This window comes from Arachis hypogaea, chromosome 19, assembly GCF_003086295.3.
Source record: "Arachis hypogaea cultivar Tifrunner chromosome 19, arahy.Tifrunner.gnm2.J5K5, whole genome shotgun sequence".
Taxonomy (NCBI): Eukaryota; Viridiplantae; Streptophyta; class Magnoliopsida; order Fabales; family Fabaceae; genus Arachis; species Arachis hypogaea.
Window position 1 is genome coordinate 15,276,861 of NC_092054.1, and position 13,769 is coordinate 15,290,629.

At 36.4% G+C, this 13,769-nt stretch overlaps 1 protein-coding gene across 2 annotated transcripts; it reads right to left on the bottom strand.

The window, feature by feature from the left end:
- Positions 1-201: 201 nt before the first annotated feature.
- LOC112776203 (phenylacetaldehyde oxime monooxygenase CYP71AN24) lies at positions 202-12,840 on the bottom strand. 2 transcript variants are annotated; one of them, XM_025820255.3, is made up of 3 exons: positions 11,498-12,840; positions 1,259-1,546; positions 202-683 (listed from the first exon to the last, which is right to left on the bottom strand). In XM_025820255.3, the coding sequence occupies exons 1-3, from the start codon at positions 12,449-12,451 to the stop codon at positions 345-347; spliced, it is 1,581 nt and encodes a 526-aa protein (XP_025676040.1). In that variant the 5' UTR covers positions 12,452-12,840; the 3' UTR covers positions 202-344. The 2 variants fall into 2 exon arrangements, with proteins under 2 accessions (XP_025676040.1, XP_025676041.1); XM_025820256.3 differs by lacking the exons at positions 202-683; positions 1,259-1,546 and adding an exon at positions 3,145-9,136 and having other exon boundaries at positions 11,498-12,566.
- Positions 12,841-13,769: the final 929 nt, after the last annotated feature.

Here is a 13,769-nt window from a genome sequence, read left to right on the forward strand (position 1 = left end):
AATTCACCAATCTAACAAATTATAATTAATGTAATATAATTAATTAAGTAATATAAATTATAATAAATTATATTAATTATATTAATATTTAAATATCTAATCAAATTAATTAGTTGATATAATTAAGTCAGTGCAATAAACTGTATTGAATGAGTTAAAACAATTAAATCGAAAAATACTCTCCAAAATATGCCAGGTCAGTTTCATCATTAAGTGCAGACATCCGATTTTTATATAATAGAATAGATAGAATTTTTCTTAATACACTATACATCACAATAAAGCAAAGATAATTAACACGGAAACAACATTAGCTAATATAATGACTTTAATAGATTAATTAATTAAGCTCTAACATGTGCTATTGGTTTAAGGTGAAGAGGCACTTTCTTTGAGACAACGAGTCCATATTCCTCACTCATATCAATATCATGAGCTGATGAAATATTTTCTGGAAGCTTCCAATCGAACCAATAGAGAAGGCTAGCAAGAACATACTCAACAATAGCAACCCCAAAGAACACTCCAGGACAACCCCTTCTCCCATATCCAAATGGAAGGAACTCAAACCATTGATCACCATTGAAATCAATTTCACTTTTCTCAAATCTCTCAGGCATGAACTCCTCAGGCCTTTCCCACAATTTTGGATCCCTTTGAATTGCCCATGCATTAGTTAGTACCTATATGTTGTACCAATACAAATACACAATTATATTAAATATGATAAATTAAACCTATACCACAAATTTAATAAAATAAGGGATAAATAAAATATATTTTTTTACTTAAAATTTACTAAAAATTTTAAAAATATTCTTAAGTTTTAATTCATTTTAATTTTATCTCAAAAATTTTCAATTTGTATCAAATTATATCCTTGTCAACTAAATTTTTAAAAAATTTAAAATCAATTCATCAACAAAGAATTATCTTATAAGAAAAGCCAAACACAAATTTTCAGTAAGAATTTTTCGTTGTTAAATATTATTGTTAGATTAATCCTAAACTTTAAAATTTAATGTAGAAGTATATTTGATATAAATAAAATTTTTTTAAACAAAATTAAAATAAATTAAAATTTAAAGATATTTTTAAAATAATAAATTTTAAAGATAAAACTATATTTTATCATAAAATAAATATGCAGATATGGTAGAAAATAATATTCATGAAAATAGTTATACTTATATTTATAAAATTAATAAAAGTTAAAAAGAAAATGTGTAGAGAATGAATAATTAGGTTAGGTGGTTACCATTGTTTTTGCTGGAATATCGAATCCATTGAGTTTGACATGAGCCATTGTCTCTCGTGGAGGCAAAACGGTGCAAGGTGGGTGCAACCGTAGAGTCTCCTTCACTACACACTTGAAGTATTGCATTTGGTTGATGTGGTTTTCTTCCACTTTTGATGAGTTGTTACATCTCACAACCCTTCTCACTTCTTCTTGAACTTTCTTCATAATTTCTGGATTTTGCACAAGTCTTGTCATTGCCCATTCTATAGTTGCTGAAGTTGTGTCCGTGCCCCCTACAAACATGTCCTGCAATAATTCATCAATTTATTATATATATATATATTATCAATTTTATAATCAAAATATATTAACCGACACTCTTTATTTATAATTGAAACATTTTTTTTTCTAAAATTAACAAGCTAAGCTTCATCCCTCTATCTCTATCTTTAACCTTATTTTATATTACGAAATTAAATTAGCTAATCAAATACATATGAAACAGAAAATAAAAATATGTGAAATAATTAATATATAGTGTATAACTTAAAGTAAAATTTTACATGTAGTTTATTTTAATATAAAATTAATACTTAAGAATCATTAGATAATTTAATAAATTTTACTAAATTATTATTTAACAATTTTTCACTAACCCCATGTGAGTTTTTACTATAATTTAATGATTAATTTTCAGAGTATGTTTAATTTTTGGATTTAAAATCACTGTTTAAATATTTAGTACGTATTGGCCATAATTTATTTACAAGAGCATTTTGTAATTTTAGTAAGAGAAAGAAGGGTTAAAAGTTTATCCAATGTAAGATATCACATTGTTTGAAAAAATATTTGGTTCCATAATCTGTTTTGTAAAAATTAAGAAAAAAAAAAATTGTATATTATTATTAATATATATATATATATATATATATATATATAATATTATCTATCTGAAAATTATTCGAATAAAAATAGTTTAATTTAACGATTGATGTGGATTATATATATATATATATATATATATATACAACAAATGAAAAGGAAACCATTGAATAAAATATCAAAATAGTCAACAACTTCTAAATCAGAAATCATAATATATTTAGAATAGCTAGTTACTAGCTACTAGCTATATTATGATGAGCATGTAATAAACTAATAAGATTTTGAAGATTTTGCGTCTGACGGTTTGCATACGAAATCTGTTGTCCAGGAGGTTACGTTGAAGTGGAGTATAATAATTAGACACTCAATTCAATCTAATCGCTATCAAATCAACATGTTATTTATATACTAAAATCGGTTATTAAAATTAATTATTAATATATTTATATATAAATAAATAATTTAATTTATTTTTAATATATATTTATATTTTAATAATTAATTTTAATGTACACATAATATAATTGAATAATTATATATTGTTTGGTAAGTCGGTTTCCGGTCGGTTTGGGTGAAGATCCTGGGAGATGGTAGGGGCTCGTCAAGTCGTGGACTGTCGGCTAGAGTTGCGCGAGGTCCCGAATACTTCGTGTGGAAAAAAGGGGGTGCCACCTGCAAAGACACTCCGACGCTCTTGTCAGTAAATGTGCAGGCGAAAAGGGTGATGTGATATGTGACGTACCTCGGGGGAAGAGCCAATATTCCCCTTATATATTGTCAGGGGTGGGCCCTGTAAAGGCAGGCCCACTACTCTCGAGGTGTTCCCTTCACAGCTGTGGGTGAGCTGTTACGGACGCGTGTCCGGGTCGGCGATGGGGCGTCCTATCCCTAACCGTTCGGGTCGGGTGGAGCTCGGATCGGCCCAAGCCAGCAGAGGGTTTGGGCCGGGCCGTAACAAATACTAACTAAAATTTTAACCACATTAATTTGTGCAAATCAACCTTGAAAGTGTCGACTAGTTTTCAAGCGAGATCTATACCATGCGTCTGATATTAACAGATTACAATCACATTTGACAATACATAGTATTTTCATGAGCCAATCAAACACAAACATTGTTTACCAGCTAAAGGTCCAACCACAAGTCCACAACTGCTCTCAATTCTCATGCACTTAATCTTTCACTTAAGACGTGACAATCCCCAACATTCTTTTCAAAAACCTGATCTCTCCAACTAGTAGATAACATCTTATTTGATGCCCACCAAAACAAAGAAACTAGAAGCAATGTCCATCACACTGCCTCGTGGCTGCCAGAAAGATCAATTCCAGGGCCAGCCAGAGTATATAAGTCTAACATAACATGCCAGCCAGGCCAAAGCATTAAATAACATTTCTCAAAGCAAACATAAAATAGGATTTTCCATGAACAGCCGATTGCTTCAGAGTTCAGAGGGAACAGGACATAAAAACAAGTGTATCATCGATTTTGTGAAGGCATTCTTTCTGATCCGTGCCTCAACTGAAAGCTGCTGGACCTGAAACTTGGCTCTGATCCGCTGGCAGCCTGGTGGTATGCTCTCCAACTTGATTCTCTATCCACATGATTGAATGATAATGAAGGCAAGTGATCTCTTTCCCAACCTTGGAAGCGACTTGGCAGATGGGCTTCTTCCGGAAAATTGCGTCCCGATGAACCTGATGGAATCAATAAGAAGCCACCGCTTTGGTCTGGTGATGAGGCCACTTGTGCTAATTGAGCTGACCCATTATGGCTGCTGGACCTTCTAGTGTCAGAGGCATTAGGAGTCCGCATTGAGGTAGAATTAGGAGGTTGTGGAGGTTGATAGTATGCCTGAAGAGCCTGGACTCTGTCTCGGGCCCGGGCATTGCTACCTGGATATGGAGGTATCATTGAAGATGCAACTGATGCCCCAGCTCTAGCACCAGAACTGTGACCAACAATGAAGGGGCGGTACCTGCAAAGACACTCCGACGCTCAAGTCAGAATGGATCAAAGAGGTAGAAAGTGTGAGGAATGAATGAATACCTGGAGGGACCTGGGTCCTCTATTTATAGGTGATGGTGAATATCTTATCTTATCTTATTTGGCTAAGATAAGGGAGACGTTTGAATTATCTTATCTTATCTTATCTTATTTGGCTAAGATAAGGGAGACGTTTGAATTCGAAAGTTGGTTAGGAGCTCTAGTGGGCTGGTTCCGAGCTTTCTGGAAGGGCGAAGCGGGTCGGACCCTGGTAACCGGGTTCGGGGACCGTTCTGGGTGTAGGATCCGTGGGCCGGATCCGTAACAGTTGCCCCCGGAGCGAGAGAGTGAGGGTGCTCGGTCTCATCGCTGGAGAAACCTTTTCCTCGCCGTTGTGGTTTGGCAAGGAGATCGTTGTTTGGTTTTTCCGATCGAGGTCGAGGATTTGGGGAGTTCCTAGCCGTTTCATGGTCAGGCGAGGAGCGCGTTGTTTGGGCGTCTCATCACATGCCGGGTTTGATGACCGTTCCGAAGAAGGGCCCGGAGATTGGGTCTGGAACAGTTGCCCCCGGAGCATGAGAGTATGCTTTCTTGGTCTCAATGCTAAGTCATTGGAGAGTCCGATTCTCTGTAGTTCGGGAAACTGTGAGGGGCCTGAAAAGGGCGTGACGTCATCATGCACCAATTGGTAGGATGTTGGTCAGTATGGCTTTCCGCGAGTTGGAAGACCGTCAGCTCATGCTTGTTTTGTGTGGCCTTTTTTGGGCCGTTATTGTGAACTTATTTTAGGCCTCTTGGTGGGCCGATTTTAAGACTTTGTTTATTTAGCTTATTTGGATTCCCGTTTTGTTGGCTTTGCGGGTGATCGATTCACGAGTCACTATTTTTGTTATTTGGATATCCGTTTTATTGGCCTCGGGTGTTCGATTCCCGGGTAGCCGTTTACTTATTTGGATATCCGTTTTATTGGTTTCGGGGTGATCGATTCTCGGGTAGCCGTTTACTTATTTAGATACCCGTTTTATTATTTGGATATCCATTTTGTTGGCCTCGGGGTGATCGATTCCCGGGTAGCCGTTTACTTATTTGGATATCCGTTTTATTGGCTTCGGGGTGATCGATTTCCGGGTAGCCGTTTGCTTATTTGGATATCCGTTTTATTATTTGGATATCCATTTTGTTGGCCTCGGGGTGATCGATTCCCGGGTAGCCGTTTACTTATTTGGATATCCGTTTTATTGGCTTCGGGGTGATCGATTCCCGGGTAGTCGTTTGCTTATTTGGATATCCGTTTTGTTGGCCTCAGGGTGATCGATTTCCGGGTAGCCGTTTACTTATTTGGATATCCGTTTTATTATTTGGATATCTATTTTGTTAGCCTCGGAGTGATCGCTTCCCGGGCCGCTATTTTTTGTTATTTGGATACCCGTTTTGTTATTTGGATATCCGTTTTATTATTTGGATATCCGTTTTATTGGGAGTGGGTAGACCGATGTTGTTTTGTCATAAGACGAGGTCTCCTGGTCCGAAGTCTCGTCGTACCGTGCTGCCATTGTACCTTAGGCTTATTCTCTATTTTAGGGCTAGCTCACGTAGGTGTGCTATACTCCTGACCTTGTCTGCAAGGCCCTACTTTGCTTCTTTTTCGTTTCCTCCCATGGTTCTGCGTGAATTTTGGTGTGCATCGAGATCGGAAAGGAAGATGCCTACCGTGTCTCGGGATCTCTTGCGTAGGACTAGTGCTGATGTTGTCGTATTCTACCACGGTTTTCTGGTCTCTGTGGATGGTTCCGACGGAGCCATCTTCTGCCGTGAACTTCATTAGAAGGTATTTGGTAAAGATGACGGCGGAGAGGTCGTTGATTGTTTTCCTTCCGAGGATGACGTTATAAGCGGTGGAGTTCTTGAGGACCACGAACTCGGAAAGGATTGTCTTCCTCTGGCTTCCCGTCCCTATGGTAAGGGGAAGAATGATGGAACCGTCTGGCTTGAGGAAGTTGTCTCCGAGTCCCATGACACCGTTGCGGTGTGTTTGGAGATTTTCGTTGCGGAGCCCGAGCTTGTTGAAGGCACCTCGGAAGAGGATGTTGGAGTCTGCGCCGGTGTCCACTAGTATTCTCCGAACTAGTCCTGTTCCGATTCTCGCCGAGATGACAAAAGGTGCGTCTTCGGCCGAGGTGCTGTGCTGGCAATCCTCGGGCAAAAAAGTTATCGTTTTGTCGGCTGTGGTAGCTGGGGCTTGATCTCTGACGGCCAAGAATTTGAGGTCCTTTTTTAGTGTTGATCTTGACTTGCCTGACACATCCTTGCCCGTGATGACATTTACTACTATGGCTGGGTCGTCTTCTGGACTTTCCCTGGGAGGTTGTTTTTGTGTTCTCAGGTTGCGTCCTTCCCTCTCAGGCGACTTGTCTTTTTCCGCGCATTTTGGTTCCCTGATGATTTTGGCGAAATCTGGGGGTTTGCCGTCTCTTATAGCTTGTTTGAGGGTGTCTTTAAGGTCGAAACAGTCTTGTGTCCTGTGCCCGTAACCTCGGTGGTAGTTGCAGTAAAGGGTCTTGTTGCTGCCCGTTCTTTCTTTGAGTTGTCGGGCTTTTGGGATAATACCCCGATCCGCTATCTGGTGGTATATCTCGGTAATCGAGGCTGTCAGGGGGGTGTAGTTCGAGAATTTCCCAATCCTGGGTGGTCGGTTTGTGTTGGTTTGTTTGGGTTGGTCTCTTTGACTTTCTCTGGGCATCGGATTATGGCGGGAAGTCGGGTTGCCGTGTGGAGTGTTGCCGTGTTGTCGTTTATTGGCGGCGACGACCTGGCTGATCTCCTCGTCGTTTATGTAGTCTCTGGCGATGTTTTGGATCTCGTGCATGGTCCATACTGGCTTGGTGGTGAGGTGTTTGCGGAAGTCTTCGTTCATGAGCCCGTTGGTTAAACAGAGGCTTGCGACGAAATCCGTGAGTCCATCAATCGTTAGACATTCATCGTTGAAGCGGTCCAGGTATTTTCGTGTGGATTCGTCTTGTTTCTATGTGACCCCTAATAAGCTGATGGGGTGTTTAGCTTTGGTAATTCTGGTGGTGAATTGGGCCATAAACTTCCGTGAGATATCATGGAAGCCAGTTATGGATCCATTGGGGAGGGCATTGAACCATTTAATCGTTGGCCCAGCTAGGGTTACTGGGAAGGCCTTACCTCGGACCGCGTCAGCGGCCCCTTCTAGGTTCATCCTGGCCTTGAAGGCCGTTAGGTGCTCCTGGAAGTCTTTGGTTCCGTCGTACTTCATATCCGTAGGTTTGTCGAAGCCTTTAGGGAGTTTTGCTTTCAGGATTCTTTCAGTGAAGGGAATGGCTCCCATTATCACGTGGTCACTTCTTGTGCATTTGGCCTCTTGATGTCGTCGGTCGTTGTCCGTTTCATGTTGATGAGCCGGGTTGCGTGGGACGCTGCGATCATACCTTTTGCTGTGTCGTCGTTCAGGCATCCTGTCATGTCCGTGGTCACGGCAGATGCTGCGATTGTATCTCTTGGCATGTCGCCGTTCTGGCGATCCGCCGTGCCTGGTTTCATGGCGAGATCCTGATCTAGAGGTTGCGTGAGTTCCGTTTTTTTTTCGGCATTGTGCTTTTCTTTGGGTGTAACTCGGCCTTTGAGGTCTTGCACCCTGAGGCACAGCTCTTGGATTATCTGGACCGCCTTCTCTCCTAGGCCGTCGGGTGGCCGAGCTTCAGTGGGAGGACGGTTGTCCTATCTTGATTGTTGCTGGGTTGGGGTTGGTTGGCGATGTGCCGCGCTTATTATCCTCCCTGGGTGGGAGGAGTGTTATCTTGGAGTTCGGGAGTTGGGGTGTTGGGTGGAGGATTGCTCCTCGAGGTTCTCCGTCATGCCGCCACGATTTGGCTGTCCCCCGCATCTATGCAAGAACCTTGAGAACTTTCTTGATCTATTAGCTCCTGAGAGGTCTGAGCTTGGCCAGGGTGGTAGCATTTAAGGAGGTCGTTCATGATGAGCTTCCTTATGAATTTTCAGTAAGGTCCGAAGGGGGATCATGGCGACAGATTTGTCATAGGTGAGGCGGCGGATGGCAGAGGTTTGGAACCTGGTGTTTGAAGGAGGTGACCTCGTGGGTTTGGAAGAAGAGCTTGAAGAGCTCAAAAGAAGAAGCAACAACGATGGGCATGGAGCCAAAATAGAGGGAGAAGATGGGGCCATGGCGCTTGGAAGGACGAATGAGGGGAGTGGTGAATGAGAGGGCCCAAGAGGTGGAGGTGTCCCACTAAAGGGAGGTGAGACTTTGGGCTCGGAGGATTTAGAATTTCACCGTTGGAATAGGGCGAGGGTGCATAAAGAGTGTTATCACTAAGAAGGTGATTGCAAGTCGAAGAAACATTGTTCCTTTGGGATTTCGCCGTTGGAGTAGGACGAAGGTATGTTATCACTGCAAATGTGATGCAAGTTAAGGAAACATTATTCCTTTGGGATTTCGCCATTGGAGTTTCGCCATTGGAGTTTCGCCGTTGGAATAGGACGAAGGTGTGTTATCACTGCAAAGGTGATGCAAGTTAAGGAAACATTATTCCTTTGGGATTTTGCCATTGGAGTTTCGCCGTTGGAATAGGGCGAAGGTGTGTTATCACTGCAAAGGTGATGCAAGTTAAGGAAACATTATTCCTTTGGGATTTTGCCGTTGGAGTAGGGCAAATGTGTGTTATCCTTGCAAAGATGATGCAAGTTAAGAAAATATTATTCCTTTGGGATTTCGCCGTTGGAGTAGGGCGAAGGTGTGTTATCCCTGCAAAGATGATGCAAGTTAAGGAAACATTATTCCTTTTTGCTCTCAGCTACACCCAAGAAATCTGAGTTTGATGATTGCTCTTCTGGGTTATCCGCCATGCTGCCACAATGTTGCAAAGTCCCCACAGACGGCGCCAATGTACAAGATGTCTCTGGTACGGGTTGAGAGATGAATCGAGAACTTGTGGGTTGAGGCAGATGCCGGATCACTTGCCTGGAGCAATGGGGGGCGGTACCTGCAAAGACACTCCGACGCTCAAGTCAGAATGGATCAAAGAGGTAGAAAGTGTGAGGAATGAATGAATATCTGGAGGGACCTGTGTCCTCTATTTATAGGTGATGGTGAATATCTTATCTTATCTTATCTTATCTTATTTGGCTAAGATAAGGGAGACGTTTGAATTCGAAAGTTGGTTAGGAGCTCTAGTGGGCTGATTTCGAGCCTTCTGGAAGGGCGAAGCGGGTCGGACCCTGGTAACCGGGTTCGGGGACCGTTCTAGGTGTAGGATCCGTGGGCCGGATCCGTAACATATATTAAATAAAATTAACTTCTGGCAGTAAAAATTATTTAAAAATTATAAAAATAGATGTCAACATAATATATAAAAATTTAGATATTTAAAAACATTCTCATTTCATATAAAAACTAAACATTCATAATTTAGATACTTACTCGATTAGAAAAAATAATATTTTTTTAAATATATGTGTTTAATAAAATATTTAAAATACAATTAGTAAAAAAAAATTATATTCACGTATATATAAAATTAATAACTAAAAAATATTAAATAATAATTTAATCAAATATATAATTTTTTTGTCTTTCTTAGCACATAATTAATAAATACAAGAAATTAAGGCTTAGCTTAAAAAGCCGGATTCTTTTTCTTTTATTTATTTATTTATTTATTAATAAAGTGAAAGATGAGACATATATTGTCGTTCCTTTGTCTGTAAGGCACTAATATGACTCGGTTCCGTAAATATTGGATAAGAGATGAATGATCTGAATGAGATACGTAATATATCCTTTGACCTCATCTGTTGAATTCATCTTATGAGATAATACATATGGGACAAAAACTACGTACTCCTTTGGGTTCTTACTTTTTTTTTTTTTTCCCCTAAGTTTCGCTTTCGATTTTTGTTATTGACAATTTGTTTGTTTGACTGAATTTTTAAAAAAATTTATAGAAAAATAAAATAATTTTATATTTAATTCAAAAAATTTTTTTATTTATCAATTATATTTAGATATAATAATATAAAAATATTATTTATTTATTTATTATTTAAAAGAATATAAATTATAACTTTTTAAAAAAAATTATTTTTACTATTAAAAATTTATTAAATATTTTAAAAATTAAAAAAATTATTTTTTTATTATCTTTTTTTATCAACTTAATAACACTCAACACTCAAACAAGTACAATATGTGTTTAATTAGTATACTCCAACTTTTTATGCAAAATTTATTATTCAATTATGAGTTATGTTGCTAATTCGTAAAAATATAGAAATCAAATATAAATAAAAGATTGCAAATCTAAATAATGAAAAAAAAAAGAACGTAAATATATAAAATATAATAATTTATGTCTCTATTGTTATCACAAGTGTGTGAAAATTATGTAATATATGAACGTAAATCATGGTTAGTCTATGTATAAAAATTAAATTTAATGCATTAATTATCTATTAGTAAGAAATTGTTAGTTTTTTAAAACTTTTATTTTTACTAATGAATTCTTAGTTACAATTTTTTTTTTAAATAAACTAAGCCGACCAAAATAAGGTAACAAGTTAAGGTAATAAGTTAATGCATGGATCTCTTATCTTATAAACTCTTTACTTTTTTTAATTTTTTTTTAATATGGGACTAATTTCATACATCTCACACTTGCAACATTAATAATTTTCGTATAAAAATGATAGTTAAAAATTTTATAATTATAACTTATTAGTCAAATATATTAAACAATTTAAAAATTTATATATGATGTCTTTCAATTATGTTAGATATATACAAAAAAAAATTAACCATCATTTTAATTATTAATATAAAATATATTTTAAAATATATAATGACTAATTCAATAATTAATTTTAGTATTCATATATATATATATATATATATATAATAATATTTTTGAAAAATATTAAAAAATTAATAAAATTTATTATTTTTTATCAACGTTAACCAACAACATTTAAAAGCATAAATTAAAAGTATATTAATAGATAAATTGATAACTAAAGAAATTATGTTAATAATTAAATATTAGTCGAAAACAATAAATTATGGTTCGTCGAATTTTTTTTTATATTTTTTTGCCTTTACATAAAAACTTGGAGGGGTGGGTCACCTTATCGAGTAGCAGATTGTTGGTTATGAAATTGAAAGGTAAAAACTCAGTTTGTCGATTTTACGGAAAGTTAATAACTGAAAGTCGTTAAATAATTTGACTGATTTGACTAAATTTTTATTTAATGGCTCTCATCTAATAACTTTAGGTGAAGTGAAATGCATTTGAGTTTCAATCAAATTGAAAAGCTAAGAAGGGAGTAGAGAAAAGATAGATAGGGCATACCATGAGAAGTGATTTAATGTCATTGTTGGTAAGCTTATACTCCCCATCAACCATAGCAGCATCTTCTTGAATTCCAAGTAGTACATCCACCAAATCCTTCTTATCATTACTACTACCATCACCATCACTTTCTCCCTTCTTTGCCATTTTATGCTCTTCAATAACCTTATCAAACAATCCATCCAACGTTTTAAAAGTCTCTCTATACCTCCCAATCTTCCCACTAACCACATCAACCCAACCCAATGCCGGAAAATAATCCCCCACTGTAAACGCCGTCAAATAAATCATCACTCTCCTCGCCAAATCTTGAATCCCACCTTCTTTTCCGTACTTTCTTCCCAACGCGCACTTACAAACTATGTTGTTCGAACTCGAAACCACCATCTCCCCCAAGTTCACCGCTTCCTCGTTTGAACTCGCTCTCATCAACACCCTCACCATCTCTTCAACTTCCTCTTCTCGGATCGCTCTGAATGATTGCACTCTTCTCGTGCTAAGAAGCTGGAGCACGCATATCTTCCTCTTCTGCCTCCAATCGTCTCCGTAGAGCCCGAACCCGACGTCGGTGGCGCCGTACAACAAGATCTTCGTGGCCGTGTTTTGTGGCCGGTTTGAGAAAACTAGGTCGTGGTTTTTGGCTATCTTTTTTGCAAGTTCGGCGGATGAAACTACCAGAGTTGGGTTGGGTTTTTGACCCAATTGTAGCATCATGATGTCGCCGTAAGTGTTGGAGAGGTTTCGAAGAGAAAGGTGTGGGAGTGTGCCGAACTGGAGGAGGTTTCCGATGAAGGGTAGTTTTGGTGGTGATGGAGGAAGGTTCATTGGATTGGGTTTGGATTTCTTTGTGTGGTTGAAGACGAAGAAGACGGTGATTGTAAAGAGTAGCCATAGGTAAATGTTGGAAAGAAGTGGTTCTTGGATTTGGTCGTAGATCCAAGTCTTGAAAGCCATGATTATTGTTAACTTGTTTCTTAATTCTTATTATGTATATCCTTTTCCAAAGCATAGAAGTCCATAACCCACTTGTATATATATATAGCCACTGGCCACTCTGCCCACTCATGTTACCTCCATTCGTTATCATAAACATATACATACACATCGTGTATTAAAAGAGAGTTGGAAACTCAACTGCGCTAACGCTCTCAAATATCAACTTCACATTACATACACATCGTGTATTAAAAGAGAGTTGGAAACTCAAGTGCCTAACGACTCTCAAGTATCAACTTCACGTGAAGTCGATTTCACTTTATCTAAAACAGATTATGTCATTTAATTTATAATTTATTGATATTCATGTGATTCTTTTTGTGTAATGTTAATAAATAAAAATTATTAAATAATTTAATATGTGTAATTCAATTATTTTTTAATAATTTTTATTAGTTATTAATTTTATATAAAAATAATTATATATAATTTTTTTTATTATTAAATATATTTTTAGTCTTATTTGGATCAACTTTATTTTTAAATTTGTAGTGTATTTCGATGACTTGTGAAGTAGTAAATGTTTTAAAAATTAATCTTGTTATATTATATATATATACAAAAATTTAGTCATTATATTAATTATTTAATTTTTATAAAATATATATTAAAAATAAATTAAATAATATATATTTATATATAAATATATGATAATTGATCTTTTGTATCTATATATTATTAGATTCTATTTATTTTTTAATTAATATTAAATTAATTGCATAATTGAATTGGTTTGGGTTCCACAATTTTAGAATTAATATCCGAAACTAATTAGGATCGAATTTAATAGGGTCAGATTCGATTGTACGTACCTAATTATCCATTGAGTCTAAAATCGATATAATAGAATTAGATGGATAATCGGATTATCCATACCCACGAATATCCCTATTCAATGTTACTTATTTTGCATTTTCACTACTTTTTCTTTTTCTTTTCACATGATATAAAAAAAATCATAATAATATTAAGAAGATGATAACATAAAAGTATTTTATATAATTTAATATTTATAATTATATATATATAATATTTATAATTATATGTTTATTACATTTAAAATTATTTATTTATTTTAATAATAATTAATAAATATAAAATAAAAGAATTGAACTAATTTAAACTTATTTTTATTATCTTTTGAACATTTTTTTTAATAACGTGCACAACTAGAGCAATGAAAAATAAATGCAGTATTATGTGTGTGCTTGGATTACAGTTTACAAACAAAAATTTGTATAAAATTGATTTTTCAAACTTGATTTTGATAAAACAA

Coding starts and splice junctions, on each gene's coding strand:
- LOC112776203 (XM_025820255.3), bottom strand. CDS start 12,451: ATGGCTTTCAAGACTTGGATCTACGACCAAATCCAAGAACCACTTCTT. Junction 1,547..11,497: donor ACATTAAATCACTTCTCATG/GTATGCCCTATC, acceptor GAATTATTGCAG/GACATGTTTGTAGGGGGCAC. Junction 684..1,258: donor ATATTCCAGCAAAAACAATG/GTAACCACCTAA, acceptor TACAACATATAG/GTACTAACTAATGCATGGGC.